This window comes from Oncorhynchus tshawytscha, linkage group LG02 (assembly GCF_018296145.1).
Source record: "Oncorhynchus tshawytscha isolate Ot180627B linkage group LG02, Otsh_v2.0, whole genome shotgun sequence".
In the NCBI taxonomy this organism is placed as follows: Eukaryota; Metazoa; Chordata; class Actinopteri; order Salmoniformes; family Salmonidae; genus Oncorhynchus; species Oncorhynchus tshawytscha.
The window spans coordinates 57,674,995-57,694,119 of NC_056430.1; the positions used below are offsets into that span (position 1 = coordinate 57,674,995).

General features: G+C 49.4%; 4 protein-coding genes and 2 pseudogenes across 4 annotated transcripts; all 6 read left to right on the forward strand.

Moving 5' to 3' along the window:
• Window positions 1-4,338: 4,338 nt before the first annotated feature.
• LOC121840061 lies at window positions 4,339-15,376 on the forward strand (annotated as a pseudogene).
• LOC121840052 (histone H1) lies at window positions 6,846-8,047 on the forward strand. Its single transcript, XM_042301405.1, has one exon. It carries the CDS (start codon window positions 7,020-7,022, stop codon window positions 7,641-7,643), a length of 624 nt encoding a protein of 207 aa, XP_042157339.1. The 5' UTR covers window positions 6,846-7,019; the 3' UTR covers window positions 7,644-8,047.
• LOC121840056 (histone H2A) lies at window positions 8,171-8,758 on the forward strand. Its single transcript, XM_042301416.1, has one exon. The coding sequence runs from the start codon at window positions 8,314-8,316 to the stop codon at window positions 8,698-8,700; it is 387 nt and encodes a 128-aa protein (XP_042157350.1). The 5' UTR covers window positions 8,171-8,313; the 3' UTR covers window positions 8,701-8,758.
• A 191-nt stretch (window positions 15,377-15,567) lies between the features above and the next one.
• On the forward strand, window positions 15,568-16,146 carry LOC121840059 (histone H2B). The gene has a single exon (XM_042301427.1). It carries the CDS (start codon window positions 15,621-15,623, stop codon window positions 15,993-15,995), a length of 375 nt encoding a protein of 124 aa, XP_042157361.1. The 5' UTR covers window positions 15,568-15,620; the 3' UTR covers window positions 15,996-16,146.
• Window positions 16,147-17,218: 1,072 nt separating this feature from the next.
• LOC121840055 lies at window positions 17,219-18,322 on the forward strand (annotated as a pseudogene).
• Window positions 18,323-18,473: 151 nt separating this feature from the next.
• LOC121840058 (histone H2A) lies at window positions 18,474-19,061 on the forward strand. Its single transcript, XM_042301418.1, has one exon. The coding sequence runs from the start codon at window positions 18,617-18,619 to the stop codon at window positions 19,001-19,003; it is 387 nt and encodes a 128-aa protein (XP_042157352.1). The 5' UTR covers window positions 18,474-18,616; the 3' UTR covers window positions 19,004-19,061.
• The last annotated feature ends 64 nt before the right edge of the window (window positions 19,062-19,125 follow it).

The following is a 19,125-nucleotide window of genomic DNA, read 5'->3' on the forward strand; positions in this document are numbered from 1 at the left end:
TTTTCGAATCCAATTGCTCTTGGAATGTAACATGCTCGAGTATGTCTTTTCCTTTGTGAAAATGGCCATTCAATCATTTCTGGGCCATGTGACATTCCTCGATGGCAAAAAAAATCCAGGCTGATCCGATCATTACAACGTTAGCTGTGTGCACCAAAAGTGGTACCAACGTTTTGGTTGAAGGTACAGGAAATGTTGTAGGCCACCAAATTAGACGTGATATTATTAAGTCGCCCTTTTGTGCTTGTTTGTGTGAGTGCATAGGTAAGTTGTTTCGATATGGTGGAATAAATGGAGAAATGAAAGGAATGTATTTAGTGGGATGAATTGAGTGTGCGATTGAATATTCCAATGCCATACCCATTGTTAGTCCTTTAGACTAGATCCGACATCCCTTAAGAGAAAAGGTATCAGGACAGCAGGAATCAATAGATGTAATCATCAAGGGCTTGCAAAAGAGCTGTTACTACGTAACAGGGCACAAGCAGCCGGGATGATTGCCCTATTAGTAGTTGACCAATTACAAAATAGCAATCACCAATGCAGGCAGGTACGTGTTGATTGCTGCATTGGCTTCGTAAATAGGCTTCATAAAGAACTAAATGGCTCAGCACATGACACCTTCACAGTGGAGAATATTTGATACCACTGACTCCCGTTGAGTAGAGTCGTGTGTCTTTGTGGCGTGATTTGAAGTCGACTTCTGATGTGGGATTTAGTTCATTTTTAAAAGAAGATTTGCTGAGGAATCGAAATGATAAGACAAAGTAAAGGCCCTAAATACAGGCTGCCAGTTAAATGCAGCAATGACACGGCTAAAGTGTGTCATTGCCGGACCAAAGAGCAGGAATTGTCTGCTGTTGCATTTTCACTCATGAGACAGGTAATAGCGGAGCTCCGTGGTGCTGAAAAGGACAGCGCCCCTGGCCATTTGCCAAAGCCTATTTCCCGTTGGAGGGATTCTTGACATGCTATAGGCACAGCAGTTCAGTACACCCCTCACCCAACAGACCCCTTCCTGTAATTGGTCCCAGAATCATCCACTTGATTCCCGAACACCAACCGATTCTCGACCTACACCAGTAGGTAGGGGAGCTTACAGATAAAGAGTGCACTAGGCTAGAGAGAAAAGTAGCATTAAGTTTTTCATAAAGTAGGTCAATGTAACTTACCCTCTTTTGATACTTGAGAAACATGATGTCCAAATCTGCAAGAAGCAAAGCAGCAGAAAATCATCAGGTGAACAAAAGCGTTAAGTGAATATGATTTAAGAGCAGTCAAATGAAGTAATAGTGACATATATTGTAAGAAATGAAATCTACCATGTGAACATTGCATTGTGGCTTTAGAAGAGCATGTATTTGTAGATGAATGAGAGATTAGGTTTGGTTACAAAGTAACTGTATAATTTGAGGTACTCTACATGAGCATGTGTTTGCCTATTTGATGATCTGTTGTAGTTAATGTTTGATTTTGACCACGTACTTGTTGTGACAATTGCATCAGGTTGAGGGAGAAATGCTCTGTGTGGCTATTGTGAGTGGCACTTCTGATCCAGCAGGTGGTGTTAAGATCCCTTCCTATGTGGCTTGAATGATGAGATAGTGTTGGCAAAATGACTTGTGGTCCAGCGGGTGGCGGTGAAATGCCTCCCTATCTATATGACTTGACCTATTCCTTTGACATTGTTCACTTGATTGGAGATGATTCCGGTCTTCTGCATGTCTTCCTTCCTGTTTTGCCATGTGGGTTCCACGGAGGTGTGTGTTTTTGTTAGATAACACTGGGCACATTCCTAACGTGGAGGTCGTTTGCATAGCTCATGTCATGTGGATATATAAAGTATTGTATTGTAAGGTATGTTAGTCTACGGACGGTCTGACATTGCTCGTCCATATATTGATGTATTCCAATTCCAATTGGGGGTATTGTGTGGAATGTTGGAACATGGTTCGATCTTACTTGTTAGACTTGACTGTGCTGTTGGCTAGTAACACAAGCATTTCTGCTAAACAGGTGTATGTATGTCTCTGTAGTCACCCTCAAAACCAAATTTTTCTTTGGGCGCCTCTCCTTCCAGTTCTCTGCTGCCAATGACTGGAAGGAAGTACAAAAATCTCTGAAACTGGAAACACTTATCTCCCTCACTAGCTTTAAGCACCAACTGTCAGAGCAGCTCACAGATTACTGCACCTGTACATAGCCCACCTATAATTTAGGCCAAACAACTACCTCTTTCCCTACTGTATATAATTAATTACTTCATTTTGCTCCTTTGCACCCCAGTATTTTTATTTCTACTTTGCACATTTCTTCCATTGCAAATGTACCATTCCAGTGTTTTACTTGCTATATTGTATTTACTTTGCCACCATGGCCTTTTCTTGCCTTTACCTCCCTTATCTCACCTCATTTGCTCACATCGTATATAGACTTGTTTATACTGTATTATTGACTGTATGTTTGTTTTACTCCATGTGTAAGTCTGTGTCGTTGTATGTGTCGAACTGAAGTTGTTCTCAACTTGCCTACCTGGTTAAATAAAGGTGCAAAAAAAAATGTGGCTATTTGATTAGGACTTTTCCTCTATGTGTCGCAACCCATTTCCACTTTGTGTCCCCGTTAGGGAGCTGTCATTTATGCTGCAGGCTAATTACTACCAATGTCATTGTGGTCCAAGTTCAACTCCTAGCCTATACGGTGTGGTAACAAGGCCCTCTGTTATTTGTTGTTGTACTCTGCATGTGAAGTATCTGCACTGTAGCCTATAGGCTGCTTGATAATAGGGGAACGCAAGCAGTTGAAGGGAACAAGTGGCAGAGTCTAACCTGCTGTTGAACACAAACTCCCAGTCCTATGATGTTGCTCTGTGAAGGAGGTTAGCTTTTCAGCATTCAATTCCTGGCAGCCTTCTTCTCCCTGGTTGATTTGTGAATGTGAGTGATTAGAGAATGTTTGGCTTGGGTATCCAAGGTGTTTGCGATTGTTGAGGACCAGTGTTCCGAGGGGCTGACTGTGACATCATAAAGCGGAATGTAGTTAGTGTGATGTTTGAGGGATTCCAATTCAGTCCGTTGCGCCCTTCCAGGCAGTGCAGTTGTGCTTCAAGTGTGCTCTCTGTGTGATGACTTGTTGTGCCTACACGGAGTTGAGCTACGAACGGAGGTGACATTTGGGGTAAGCCTAAGCCTTTTCGTAACCTTAACCTATTTCTTCTAACTTGCTAAGACAACGTGCTTTGATGACACTAGCTGCATCCCAGCTAGTTGAACGCTTGTCAGTCGTTCTCCTAAAAGGCAACCTCTGTTGCTCGATGTACTAAACCGAGGGCCGGCAGCCACTAAGTACAGGTAAGAGACAATTATGGGAACAATAGGTTGTAAGATGAAACCTAGTCACATCTGAGATGTGAATCAACTGCACCGATTGATCAATCGCCAGTATGTATGTGTGCCCTTGGGCCTCATTTGTCCCCTTTGAAATGACCTGTTGACATCATTCGATGCAACATCTGAGGCTATCTGGCCTATAAAGGATCCACCTCATACCACTATTTCCGTAATATAAGGCTATGTTATTGGTTTTTGAAAAAAGTACCATACAATATTTGCACATCCCGATCACCACTGTACGCATAGGAAAACGATCCCTTTATTGTGTGTGTGTTGGGTGGGTGTCTGAGGAATGTTTTACAGCGTTTCAGCTTGCAGAGGTATCACCACCCTTCCCATGGCCACCTGGATCCTGTCTAGGGAAGAAAAAGAAGAATGATGTTATTACATGGCCTTCAAGAGCTACATGACTGCTGAGGTGACATTACGGACCCCTTAGGATTTGTGGCGTTCCTTGTGTATTTGTTTCCCGTATGTTCCACTTCGTTTCTCCTTTGTACTTGTGACACTATTTGAGGTTGTAACAACGCCTATCTCTATTAGGTGTGACTGGCAACTGCAGTGGGTTGAATCCTACTAGTTCAGTGTTTCCCAACTCCAGGCAGGGGTAGAGTAGCCATTTTTGTTGTAGCCCTGGAGAGGCACAGCTGATTGAAAGAGTTGAATCAGGTGCAACAAAAACAACAACAAGAAGAACAACACCAAATCAATGTGAAGAGTGGGACACAGATTAGTAGTGGATCCCCCAGTTGTCACAGTTGGGCCTTGTGTTCAACATAGCTCAGTATTTGAGTGTGTTTCCCGCGCATGTAAGTAGCTTTCATTTCTTCTTCCTCCATAGTTCCCTACAACGAACGCCCTCCCCTTTGCAGCAGAGGCCAGGCAAAAGCGCGCGCTTTCTGTGCCACTGGCTTCAATCAGGTCCACCAAACGCAGATAATAAGAGCACCAAGCACAAAAAATGATGTCATTAATTCACTTGAACTCAGCTAGCGAACACACGATGTCTGGAAGAGGTAAAGGCGGCAAGGGACTCGGAAAAGGAGGCGCCAAGCGTCACCGTAAGGTTCTCCGCGATAACATCCAGGGAATCACCAAGCCCGCCATTCGCCGTCTGGCTCGCCGTGGCGGCGTGAAGCGTATCTCCGGCCTGATCTACGAGGAGACCCGCGGTGTCCTGAAGGTGTTCCTTGAGAACGTGATCCGTGACGCCGTCACCTACACCGAGCACGCCAAGAGGAAGACCGTTACGGCCATGGACGTGGTCTACGCTCTGAAACGCCAGGGACGCACCCTGTACGGTTTCGGCGGTTAAACGCACTCTTCTCGGAACGTCAACATCCCGACTTGAACCCAAAGGCTCTTTTAAGAGCCACCCACATCCGCTTCAAAAGGGCCAAATCCATTGTCGTATTAAACCATGAGCCACTCTTGAGTGGACAGGGAGGGAGTGTTAAATGACAGGACGCTATGTTCAGCGCAGGCTTTGCGTACAGTCGTATTAAACCATGAGCCACTCTTGAGTGGACAGGGAGGGAGTGTTCATGAAAGGAGGCTAAATTCAGTGCAGGCTTTGCGTACAGTCGTATTACGAGACACCCGAAATAAAGGCACCACGGCTGGGAAATCCCCACCAAGTCTGGCCATTGCATGGATCTTTTTTTGAAACACACCATTCCCCACCAGTGACAGAGCATAGGCTATGGAATAAGGGGGACAGGTCTTTGTTAGGGAAGCAAGCCTCTGAGTGGAAGGCTCTTATGCGCGCTCAGCTCCACTGGGCAAATGGCAGGGGCGCCTATGAGAAAGCAGGGGTGTGTCCACGGCCGGCGAATTAGCTTAGCTTCGTCTTCATAAGAGGGAAAGGGCTCTCCACCCCCTCATTCGTTTGTGAGAAGCAACGAGACATCAGCATCATGCCCGAGCCAGCAAAGTCCGCGCCCAAGAAGGGCTCCAAGAAAGCCGTCACCAAGACCGCAGGGAAAGGCGGCAAGAAACGCCGAAAGTCGAGGAAGGAGAGCTACGCCATTTACGTGTACAAAGTCCTGAAGCAGGTCCACCCCGATACCGGCATCTCCTCCAAGGCCATGGGAATCATGAACTCGTTCGTGAACGACATCTTCGAGCGTATCGCCGGAGAGTCGTCTCGCCTGGCCCACTACAACAAGCGTTCCACCATCACCTCCAGGGAGATCCAGACCGCAGTGCGCCTGCTGCTCCCCGGAGAGCTGGCCAAGCACGCAGTGTCCGAGGGCACCAAGGCCGTGACCAAGTACACCAGCTCCAAATAAACAGCGCATTTGGAGTGCTGTAGTAACCCAAAGGCTCTTTTAAGAGCCACCCACCCTGTCAGTGAAAAAAGCAAATCCATGTGTGTGTGTGTGTGTGTGTGTGTGGAGGACATGTTGTGTCCAATTGGGGGGGGGGAATAAATGATGCTGACATGAGCAGGGTAGGAAGGAATGTGTGCATGCCAGATAGACACAGTGAGTGGGATTCCACTCGTGCTCCGATGACTGGAGCCTGTATCACTTTAGGCCGAAGCAGGGACCCTCTGCACACATGAACAACAGTCTCAGAGCAAGTGAGTGACGACCGATTGAAACTAGCCGTTCCACCTGTACAAGAGGAGGAGGAGGAGGAGAGCCTCCAAATCGCTCTCTCTAGGCCTATATCAGGGCGAACAAGCACATGGGGCGCCAGCCTCCATAGCGCCGGCCGCACAACACAGCCCAGCCAGACACCAAGACCCACAGACACAAAGACCGGCACGAGTCACGCTGCGGAGTCAAGCGAGGAAGGACTGCGAGGGAGAAGGGCACAAGCCTATCTCTGCCTGTTCACAGACAAGGTGACCTCACCTCATCTGCTTTTGAAAGAGACACACAGAGAGAGACAGAGACTACCTAGCAGAAGAAAAAAACACACACTGTGCACAAAGAGCAGGCTCCAAATCCAACTAAAGGACGAATAAAACATCACACACAGTGTATTATTTCCTGTGCCTCCTGGACACATGACGAATACAACGTGAAACTAGTCTCAGCCAGGCCTCACAAGTGCATGTGTTTTAAGGTCCCCAAAAGAGCTCTCCTTTAAAACACCAAGGAGCACATCAGGGGACGCCAAACCATTTGATTCCCTTGCCAGACATCTCGGCTCACTCCACAATCAATGGTGCTCGCAATCGGATGCACTTTTAGGCCATTTAGGAGACAAATAGCACAGGAAAAGCAGTGCGCACCGCTCCACCCGACAGTCGAACGGTGAGGTTTTGAGCGAGTCGCAGCAAAATGCACGGGGCTTCTGCAGCCCACATGACTTTATTCTGAACGGACACAAGTCTGCTCGCTGGGCCGTTCGCTTTTGGGCCAAAAACACGGCTCCGTCGGTGACTTTTGGCCCGATATTGGCGACCAGAAAACACAAGTGAAAGAGCATTTGGCCAGCCCGGAGAAGCCGAGCTGGGTGGCTTGAGTCTACATGGTTCTCATGTCGCGTTTAAGGCCAGCCCCCTGCACGGTGTGGAGCTTCAATAGCGCAGAGCAGCGTCTACAGCAAAGTACTCCTCCTCACAGACTACCGTAGTGTTGTAAGTGTGTGTGTTTACCGGACCGAACGACAGACATGGCAGAAGTCGCACCAGCACCCGCCGCCGCCGCGCCGGCCAAGGCACCCAAGAAGAAGGCAGCAGCCAAGCCCAAGAAAGCGGGACCCAGCGTAGGCGAGCTCATCGTCAAGGCGGTGTCCGCCTCCAAGGAGAGGAGCGGCGTGTCCCTGGCCGCGCTCAAGAAGTCTCTGGCGGCAGGCGGCTACGACGTGGAGAAGAACAACTCCCGTGTCAAGATCGCCGTCAAGAGCCTCGTCACCAAGGGCACCCTGGTCCAGACCAAGGGCACCGGTGCCTCCGGCTCCTTCAAGCTCAACAAGAAGGCCGTCGAGGCAAAGAAGCCCGCCAAGAAAGCCGCAGCCCCCAAAGCTAAGAAGGTGGCCGCCAAGAAGCCCGCCGCCGCCAAGAAGCCCAAGAAGGTAGCAGCCAAGAAGGCCGTGGCCGCAAAGAAGTCCCCCAAGAAGGCCAAGAAGCCCGCTACACCCAAAAAGGCCGCCAAGAGCCCAAAGAAGGTGAAGAAGCCCGCCGCAGCGGCCAAGAAAGCGGCCAAGAGCCCCAAGAAGGCTACCAAGGCAGCGAAGCCCAAAGCCGCCAAACCCAAGGCAGCCAAGGCCAAGAAGGCAGCCCCCAAGAAGAAGTAAACCTATTCCAAACAGTGTTCTTTCTACTCGACACATGTTGTTACCACAAAAGGCTCTTTTAAGAGCCACCCACCTCTTTCCATAAAAGCGCATGTCATTCCATGTACGTCCTACCTACCTGTGGTGCAAAAGAAATGAAATGAATGACTTTTACGCACCACATGTTCGAGTGGCTAAATGGCTTTACATTTGTCACTCAAGAGTGCAGCACCCTCAGCAATCAACATTGTTGTGATATGTGTTAGAATTCGCATGTCACATTCATCCTGATAATAAGAGGAATACACACTATCTATAGTGGGTTGGACAGCAGCCATTTGTATTATGAGCCACTCTCGAATTGATTGATACATGTTTCAGTGATTTGAGTTGTCACTTTGGCGCTCCCGCCAACGAGAAAAAGTAACAAAAAAGTCGGAGGGAAACGGAGTAGCCTAGCCCTTGTCACTCTGCTGCCTGCCTGCCTGCCTGCGGGCGGGCGGGTGGGCGGGGGTGGGGGGTGGGGGCGGGCTTAGGGCTGACTTGTCTGTCTGTCCCTCCCTCACTCCAATTGGATAAGGGCACACCGGTCCGGTGGCCAATCGATGCCTCTTGTGGCGAGGTATAAGTACGGCTCTCGAGGTGGCCAGCGCCTCATTCAGACTTTCTGTGACATACTGAAGCTACCAAAATGAGCGGAAGAGGCAAAACCGGAGGCAAGGCCAGGGCGAAGGCAAAGACACGTTCATCCCGTGCCGGGCTCCAGTTCCCCGTGGGCCGTGTGCACAGGCTGCTGCGCAAAGGCAACTACGCCGAGCGTGTGGGCGCTGGCGCACCAGTCTACCTGGCCGCAGTGCTCGAGTACCTGACTGCTGAGATCCTGGAGTTGGCCGGAAACGCTGCCCGTGACAACAAGAAGACTCGTATCATCCCCCGTCACCTGCAGCTGGCAGTCCGTAACGACGAGGAGCTGAACAAACTGCTTGGCGGCGTGACCATCGCTCAGGGTGGTGTTCTGCCCAACATCCAGGCAGTGCTGCTCCCCAAGAAGACTGAGAAGGCCGTCAAAGCCAAGTAAAATCGCTGGTGCGGCTGCAACTTGACTACTCAACCCCCAAAGGCTCTTTTAAGAGCCAACCACCTAGCTCAGCAAAAGCGCAAAGTGTCCTTTCTATGCCTGGCCAACTATTTGGCGTGTTTGTTAGATACACACACACATATACACGGCACAGTATCAAGTGCCCACATGAGGCCTAAATGAAGAATAACAAGTACTAGGCTAGAATGAGAGAGCATTATTGCGCGTAAAGTGTAACGTTGCTCGCGGCCCTAACAAAAGACCCAAGCGCGCCTCGGCGAGGGAGGGGGTTGCATTTTGGGGCGTCACGGAGAGGCCGAGCCTCCCGTCCAATGGGCGGCGGAGGAGGCCTCCGCAACGGGCCAATCAGGGCGGTGCGGAGATGGTGACCAATCAGCAGACGCCGCTGCCGGCTTTATAAACTTCACATAGGCATTTGGAGGCTATACTCCGACTGTGAAAGAAGGAAGCTAGCTAGCGCCATGGCCAGAACCAAGCAAACCGCTCGCAAATCCACCGGTGGCAAAGCACCCAGGAAGCAGCTCGCCACCAAGGCTGCGCGCAAGAGCGCCCCGGCCACCGGCGGCGTGAAGAAGCCTCACCGTTACAGGCCCGGCACCGTGGCTCTTAGAGAGATCCGTCGTTACCAGAAGTCCACTGAGCTGCTGATCCGCAAACTGCCTTTCCAGCGCCTGGTGCGAGAAATTGCCCAGGACTTTAAGACCGACCTGCGCTTCCAGAGTTCCGCAGTGATGGCCCTGCAGGAGGCAAGCGAGGCTACCTGGTCGGCCTGTTCGAGGACACCAACCTGTGCGCAATCCACGCCAAGAGGGTGACCATCATGCCCAAGGACATCCAGCTGGCCCGTCGTATTCGCGGAGAGCGCGCATAAACGATGACCTGATCTCCAAAATCCCCCAAAGGCTCTTTTAAGAGCCACCTCCATATTTCAGTCAAAAAGGCACAATTGTTCCATTTGTATACGCCCCTTTCCCACCGTGTTCCCTGCTCTGGAGTCCCTACAGACCGTGGTTCGATTCCAGGCTGTATCACCACCGGCCGTGATTGTAAATAAGAGTTGGTTCTTAACTGACTTGAGTCGTTTCAATAACGCTCTCTATATGTGATTAGATGTATGCCTAGAGTAGAAGAGGGGAAAAATACAGTAGCAGTAATGAGTGATAGTAATGATATAGGGCAAAAAGTGGCAAAAATGGTCACTAATGTAGCTAAGAACAACTGACTTAGAAAGTCCCATGTTGCAGTGCCGCTGATGAGAGGGGAAAAGTTTACCGTGGAGCACGGAGGCCATCTAGTGGTTAAACGCGGGTACTGTCAGCGTGTGAGCACGTCATAGTGGCTCCCTATTGGTATTTGATCTTCAGGCCAGCGTTTCCCAAACTCGGTCCTCGGGTCCCCAAGTGGGGCACGTTGTGTTTTTTCGAATCCAATTGCTCTTGGAATGTAACATGCTCGAGTATGTCTTTTCCTTTGTGAAAATGGCCATTCAATCATTTCTGGGCCATGTGACATTCCTCGATGGCAAAAAAAATCCAGGCTGATCCGATCATTACAACGTTAGCTGTGTGCACCCCATAATTCATGCGATTGACTAAGCTATTGAAAGTCAAATGCTATATCTCTGTCCAGCGCAAGTGAAAGGTGGTCGAAAAAAAGTGGTACCAACGTTTTGGTTGAAGGTACAGGAAATGTTGTAGGCCACCAAATTAGACGTGATATTATTAAGTCGCCCTTTTGTGCTTGTTTGTGTGAGTGCATAGGTAAGTTGTTTCGATATGGTGGAATAAATGGAGAAATGAAAGGAATGTATTTAGTGGGATGAATTGAGTGTGCGATTGAATATTCCAATGCCATACCCATTGTTAGTCCTTTAGACTAGATCCGACATCCCTTAAGAGAAAAGGTATCAGGACAGCAGGAATCAATAGATGTAATCATCAAGGGCTTGCAAAAGAGCTGTTACTACGTAACAGGGCACAAGCAGCCGGGATGATTGCCCTATTAGTAGTTGACCAATTACAAAATAGCAATCACCAATGCAGGCAGGTACGTGTTGATTGCTGCATTGGCTTCGTAAATAGGCTTCATAAAGAACTAAATGGCTCAGCACATGACACCTTCACAGTGGAGAATATTTGATACCACTGACTCCCGTTGAGTAGAGTCGTGTGTCTTTGTGGCGTGATTTGAAGTCGACTTCTGATGTGGGATTTAGTTCATTTTTAAAAGAAGATTTGCTGAGGAATCGAAATGATAAGACAAAGTAAAGGCCCTAAATACAGGCTGCCAGTTAAATGCAGCAATGACACGGCTAAAGTGTGTCATTGCCGGACCAAAGAGCACGAATTGTCTGCTGTTGCATTTTCACTCATGAGACAGGTAATAGCGGAGCTCCGTGGTGCTGAAAAGGACAGCGCCCCTGGCCATTTGCCAAAGCCTATTTCCCGTTGGAGGGATTCTTGACATGCTATAGGCACAGCAGTTCAGTACACCCCTCACCCAACAGACCCCTTCCTGTAATTGGTCCCAGAATCATCCACTTGATTCCCGAACACCAACCGATTCTCGGGGTGCATTGGTGTAAAATGTGGTCGTCGAGATAAAGTTGTATAGGCTACATGGGGTAATGGCATCTGGAGCTTTTTTTTTTTTTTGGAGCTACCTACACCAGTAGGTAGGGGAGCTTACAGATAAAGAGTGCACTAGGCTAGAGAGAAAAGTAGCATTAAGTTTTTCATAAAGTAGGTCAATGTAACTTACCCTCTTTTGATACTTGAGAAACATGATGTCCAAATCTGCAAGAAGCAAAGCAGCAGAAAATCATCAGGTGAACAAAAGCGTTAAGTGAATATGATTTAAGAGCAGTCAAATGAAGTAATAGTGACATATATTGTAAGAAATGAAATCTACCATGTGAACATTGCATTGTGGCTTTAGAAGAGCATGTATTTGTAGATGAATGAGAGATTAGGTTTGGTTACAAAGTAACTGTATAATTTGAGGTACTCTACATGAGCATGTGTTTGCCTATTTGATGATCTGTTGTAGTTAATGTTTGATTTTGACCACGTACTTGTTGTGACAATTGCATCAGGTTGAGGGAGAAATGCTCTGTGTGGCTATTGTGAGTGGCACTTCTGATCCAGCAGGTGGTGTTAAGATCCCTTCCTATGTGGCTTGAATGATGAGATAGTGTTGGCAAAATGACTTGTGGTCCAGCGGGTGGCGGTGAAATGCCTCCCTATCTATATGACTTGACCTATTCCTTTGACATTGTTCACTTGATTGGAGATGATTCCGGTCTTCTGCATGTCTTCCTTCCTGTTTTGCCATGTGGGTTCCACGGAGGTGTGTGTTTTTGTTAGATAACACTGGGCACATTCCTAACGTGGAGGTCGTTTGCATAGCTCATGTCATGTGGATATATAAAGTATTGTATTGTAAGGTATGTTAGTCTACGGACGGTCTGACATTGCTCGTCCATATATTGATGTATTCCAATTCCAATTGGGGGTATTGTGTGGAATGTTGGAACATGGTTCGATCTTACTTGTTAGACTTGACTGTGCTGTTGGAGCTAGTAACACAAGCATTTCTGCTAAACAGGTGTATGTATGTCTCTGTAGTCACCCTCAAAACCAAATTTTTCTTTGGGCGCCTCTCCTTCCAGTTCTCTGCTGCCAATGACTGGAAGGAAGTACAAAAATCTCTGAAACTGGAAACACTTATCTCCCTCACTAGCTTTAAGCACCAACTGTCAGAGCAGCTCACAGATTACTGCACCTGTACATAGCCCACCTATAATTTAGGCCAAACAACTACCTCTTTCCCTACTGTATATAATTAATTACTTCATTTTGCTCCTTTGCACCCCAGTATTTTTATTTCTACTTTGCACATTTCTTCCATTGCAAATGTACCATTCCAGTGTTTTACTTGCTATATTGTATTTACTTTGCCACCATGGCCTTTTCTTGCCTTTACCTCCCTTATCTCACCTCATTTGCTCACATCGTATATAGACTTGTTTATACTGTATTATTGACTGTATGTTTGTTTTACTCCATGTGTAAGTCTGTGTCGTTGTATGTGTCGAACTGAAGTTGTTCTCAACTTGCCTACCTGGTTAAATAAAGGTGCAAAAAAAAATGTGGCTATTTGATTAGGACTTTTCCTCTATGTGTCGCAACCCATTTCCACTTTGTGTCCCCGTTAGGGAGCTGTCATTTATGCTGCAGGCTAATTACTACCAATGTCATTGTGGTCCAAGTTCAACTCCTAGCCTATACGGTGTGGTAACAAGGCCCTCTGTTATTTGTTGTTGTACTCTGCATGTGAAGTATCTGCACTGTAGCCTATAGGCTGCTTGATAATAGGGGAACGCAAGCAGTTGAAGGGAACAAGTGGCAGAGTCTAACCTGCTGTTGAACACAAACTCCCAGTCCTATGATGTTGCTCTGTGAAGGAGGTTAGCTTTTCAGCATTCAATTCCTGGCAGCCTTCTTCTCCCTGGTTGATTTGTGAATGTGAGTGATTAGAGAATGTTTGGCTTGGGTATCCAAGGTGTTTGCGATTGTTGAGGACCAGTGTTCCGAGGGGCTGACTGTGACATCATAAAGCGGAATGTAGTTAGTGTGATGTTTGAGGGATTCCAATTCAGTCCGTTGCGCCCTTCCAGGCAGTGCAGTTGTGCTTCAAGTGTGCTCTCTGTGTGATGACTTGTTGTGCCCTACACGGTTGGCTACGAACGGAGGTGACATTTGGGGTAAGCCTAAGCCTTTTCGTAACCTTAACCTATTTCTTCTAACTTGCTAAGACAACGTGCTTTGATGACACTAGCTGCATCCCAGCTAGTTGAACGCTTGTCAGTCGTTCTCCTAAAAGGCAACCTCTGTTGCTCGATGTACTAAACCGAGGGCCGGCAGCCACTAAGTACAGGTAAGAGACAATTATGGGAACAATAGGTTGTAAGATGAAACCTAGTCACATCTGAGATGTGAATCAACTGCACCGATTGATCAATCGCCAGTATGTATGTGTGCCCTTGGGCCTCATTTGTCCCCTTTGAAATGACCTGTTGACATCATTCGATGCAACATCTGAGGCTATCTGGCCTATAAAGGATCCACCTCATACCACTATTTCCGTAATATAAGGCTATGTTATTGGTTTTTGAAAAAGTACCATACAATATTTGCACATCCCGATCACCACTGTACGCATAGGAAAACGATCTTATTGTGTGTGTGTTGGGTGGGTGTCTGAGGAATGTTTTACAGCGTTTCAGCTTGCAGAGGTATCACCACCCTTCCCATGGCCACCTGGATCCTGTCTAGGGAAGAAAAAGAAGAATGATGTTATTACATGGCCTTCAAGAGCTACATGACTGCTGAGGTGACATTACGGACCCCTTAGGATTTGTGGCGTTCCTTGTGTATTTGTTTCCCGTATGTTCCACTTCGTTTCTCCTTTGTACTTGTGACACTATTTGAGGTTGTAACAACGCCTATCTCTATTAGGTGTGACTGGCAACTGCAGTGGGTTGAATCCTACTAGTTCAGTGTTTCCCAACTCCAGGCAGGGGTAGAGTAGCCATTTTTGTTGTAGCCCTGGAGAGGCACAGCTGATTGAAAGAGTTGAATCAGGTGCAACAAAAACAACAACAAGAAGAACAACACCAAATCAATGTGAAGAGTGGGACACAGATTAGTGTGGAAGAGTTGTGGATCCCCAGTTGTCACAGTTGGGCCTTGTGTTCAACATAGCTCAGTATTTGAGTGTGTTTCCCGCGCATGTAAGTAGCTTTCATTTCTTCTTCCTCCATAGTTCCCTACAACGAACGCCCTCCCCTTTGCAGCAGAGGCCAGGCAAAAGCGCGCGCTTTCTGTGCCACTGGCTTCAATCAGGTCCACCAAACGCAGATAATAAGAGCACCAAGCACAAAAAATGATGTCATTAATTCACTTGAACTCAGCTAGCGAACACACGATGTCTGGAAGAGGTAAAGGCGGCAAGGGACTCGGAAAAGGAGGCGCCAAGCGTCACCGTAAGGTTCTCCGCGATAACATCCAGGGAATCACCAAGCCCGCCATTCGCCGTCTGGCTCGCCGTGGCGGCGTGAAGCGTATCTCCGGCCTGATCTACGAGGAGACCCGCGGTGTCCTGAAGGTGTTCCTTGAGAACGTGATCCGTGACGCCGTCACCTACACCGAGCACGCCAAGAGGAAGACCGTTACGGCCCGGACGTGGTCTACGCTCTGAAACGCCAGGGACGCACCCTGTACGGTTTCGGCGGTTAAACGCACTCTTCTCGGAACGTCAACATCCCGACTTGAACCCAAAGGCTCTTTTAAGAGCCACCCACATCCGCTTCAAAAGGGCCAAATCCATTGTCGTATTAAACCATGAGCCACTCTTGAGTGGACAGGGAGGGAGTGTTAAATGACAGGACGCTATGTTCAGCGCAGGCTTTGCGTACAGTCGTATTAAACCATGAGCCACTCTTGAGTGGACAGGGAGGGAGTGTTCATGAAAGGAGGCTAAATTCAGTGCAGGCTTTGCGTACAGTCGTATTACGAGACACCCGAAATAAAGGCACCACGGCTGGGAAATCCCCACCAAGTCTGGCCATTGCATGGATCTTTTTTTGAAACACACCATTCCCCACCAGTGACAGAGCATAGGCTATGGAATAAGGGGGACAGGTCTTTGTTAGGGAAGCAAGCCTCTGAGTGGAAGGTCTTATGCGCGCTCAGCTCCACTGGGCAAATGGCAGGGGCGCCTATGAGAAAGCAGGGGTGTGTCCACGGCCGGCGAATTAGCTTAGCTTCGTCTTCATAAGAGGGAAAGGGCTCTCCACCCCCTCATTCGTTTGTGAGAAGCAACGAGACATCAGCATCATGCCCGAGCCAGCAAAGTCCGCGCCCAAGAAGGGCTCCAAGAAAGCCGTCACCAAGACCGCAGGGAAAGGCGGCAAGAAACGCCGAAAGTCGAGGAAGGAGAGCTACGCCATTTACGTGTACAAAGTCCTGAAGCAGGTCCACCCCGATACCGGCATCTCCTCCAAGGCCATGGGAATCATGAACTCGTTCGTGAACGACATCTTCGAGCGTATCGCCGGAGAGTCGTCTCGCCTGGCCCACTACAACAAGCGTTCCACCATCACCTCCAGGGAGATCCAGACCGCAGTGCGCCTGCTGCTCCCCGGAGAGCTGGCCAAGCACGCAGTGTCCGAGGGCACCAAGGCCGTGACCAAGTACACCAGCTCCAAATAAACAGCGCATTTGGAGTGCTGTAGTAACCCAAAGGCTCTTTTAAGAGCCACCCACCCTGTCAGTGAAAAAAGCAAATCCATGTGTGTGTGTGTGTGTGTGGAGGACATGTTGTGTCCAATTGGGGGAGGGGAATAAATGATGCTGACATGAGCAGGGTAGGAAGGAATGTGTGCATGCCAGATAGACACAGTGAGTGGGATTCCACTCGTGCTCCGATGACTGGAGCCTGTATCACTTTAGGCCGAAGCAGGGACCCTCTGCACACATGAACAACAGTCTCAGAGCAAGTGACGTGACCGATTGAAACTAGCCGTTCCACCTGTACAAGAGGAGGAGGAGGAGGAGGAGGAGAGCCTCCAAATCGCTCTCTCTAGGCCTATATCAGGGCGAACAAGCACATGGGGCGCCAGCCTCCATAGCGCCGGCCGCACAACACAGCCCAGCCAGACACCAAGACCCACAGACACAAAGACCGGCACGAGTCACGCTGCGGAGTCAAGCGAGGAAGGACTGCGAGGGAGAAGGGCACAAGCCTATCTCTGCCTGTTCACAGACAAGGTGACCTCACCTCATCTGCTTTTGAAAGAGACACACAGAGAGAGACAGAGACTACCTAGCAGAAGAAAAAAACACACTGTGCACAAAGAGCAGGCTCCAAATCCAACTAAAGGACGAATAAAACATCACACACAGTGTATTATTTCCTGTGCCTCCTGGACACATGACGAATACAACGTGAAACTAGTCTCAGCCAGGCCTCACAAGTGCATGTGTTTTAAGGTCCCCAAAAGAGCTCTCCTTTAAAACACCAAGGAGCACATCAGGGGACGCCAAACCATTTGATTCCCTTGCCAGACATCTCGGCTCACTCCACAATCAATGGTGCTCGCAATCGGATGCACTTTTAGGCCATTTAGGAGACAAATAGCACAGGAAAAGCAGTGCGCACCGCTCCACCCGACAGTCGAACGGTGAGGTTTTGAGCGAGTCGCAGCAAAATGCACGGGGCTTCTGCAGCCCACATGACTTTATTCTGAACGGACACAAGTCTGCTCGCTGGGCCGTTCGCTTTTGGGCCAAAAACACGGCTCCGTCGGTGACTTTTGGCCCGATATTGGCGACCAGAAAACACAAGTGAAAGAGCATTTGGCCAGCCCGGAGAAGCCGAGCTGGGTGGCTTGAGTCTACATGGTTCTCATGTCGCGTTTAAGGCCAGCCCCTGCACGGTGTGGAGCTTCAATAGCGCAGAGCAGCGTCTACAGCAAAGTACTCCTCCTCACAGACTACCGTAGTGTTGTAAGTGTGTGTGTTTACCGGACCGAACGACAGACATGGCAGAAGTCGCACCAGCACCCGCCGCCGCCGCGCCGGCCAAGGCACCCAAGAAGAAGGCAGCAGCCAAGCCCAAGAAAGCGGGACCCAGCGTAGGCGAGCTCATCGTCAAGGCGGTGTCCGCCTCCAAGGAGAGGAGCGGCGGTCCCTGGCCGCGCTCAAGAAGTCTCTGGCGGCAGGCGGCTACGACGTGGAGAAGAACAACTCCCGTGTCAAGATCGCCGTCAAGAGCCTCGTCACCAAGGGCACCCTGGTCCAGACCAAGGGCACCGGTGCCTCCGGCTCCTTCAAGCTCAACAAGAAGGCCGTCGAGGCAAAGAAGCCCGCCAAGAAAGCCGCAGCCCCCAAAGCTAAGAAGGTGGCCGCCAAGAAGCCCGCCGCCGCCAAGAAGCCCAAGAAGGTAGCAGCCAAGAAGGCCGTGGCCGCAAAGAAGTCCCCCAAGAAGGCCAAGAAGCCCGCTACACCCAAAAAGGCCGCCAAGAGCCCAAAGAAGGTGAAGAAGCCCGCCGCAGCGGCCAAGAAAGCGGCCAAGAGCCCCAAGAAGGCTACCAAGGCAGCGAAGCCCAAAGCCGCCAAACCCAAGGCAGCCAAGGCCAAGAAGGCAGCCCCCAAGAAGAAGTAAACCTATTCCAAACAGTGTTCTTTCTACTCGACACATGTTGTTACCACAAAAGGCTCTTTTAAGAGCCACCCACCTCTTTCCATAAAAGCGCATGTCATTCCATGTACGTCCTACCTACCTGTGGTGCAAAAGAAATGAAATGAATGACTTTTACGCACCACATGTTCGAGTGGCTAAATGGCTTTACATTTGTCACTCAAGAGTGCAGCACCCTCAGCAATCAACATTGTTGTGATATGTGTTAGAATTCGCATGTCACATTCATCCTGATAATAAGAGGAATACACACTATCTATAGTGGGTTGGACAGCAGCCATTTGTATTATGAGCCACTCTCGAATTGATTGATACATGTTTCAGTGATTTGAGTTGTCACTTTGGCGTTCCCGCCAACGAGAAAAAGTAACAAAAGTCGGAGGGAAACAGAGTAGCCTAGCCCTTGTCACTCTGCTGCCTGCCTGCCTGCCTGCCTGCGGGCGGGCGGGCGGGTGGTTGGGTGGGGGCGGGCTTAGGGCTGACTTGTCTGTCTGTCCCTCCCTCACTCCAATTGGATAAGGGCACACCGGTCCGGTGGCCAATCGATGCCTCTTGTGGCGAGGTATAAGTACGGCTCTCGAGGTGGCCAGCGCCTCATTCAGACTTTCTGTGACATACTGAAGCTACCAAAATGAGCGGAAGAGGCAAAACCGGAGGCAAGGCCAGGGCGAAGGCAAAGACACGTTCATCCCGTGCCGGGCTCCAGTTCCCCGTGGGCCGTGTGCACAGGCTGCTGCGCAAAGGCAACTACGCCGAGCGTGTGGGCGCTGGCGCACCAGTCTACCTGGCCGCAGTGCTCGAGTACCTGACTGCTGAGATCCTGGAGTTGGCCGGAAACGCTGCCCGTGACAACAAGAAGACTCGTATCATCCCCCGTCACCTGCAGCTGGCAGTCCGTAACGACGAGGAGCTGAACAAACTGCTTGGCGGCGTGACCATCGCTCAGGGTGGTGTTCTGCCCAACATCCAGGCAGTGCTGCTCCCCAAGAAGACTGAGAAGGCCGTCAAAGCCAAGTAAAATCGCTGGTGCGGCTGCAACTTGACTACTCAACCCCCAAAGGCTCTTTTAAGAGCCAACCACCTAGCTCAGCAAAAGCGCAAAGTGTCCTTTCTATGCCTGGCCAACTATTTGGCGTGTTT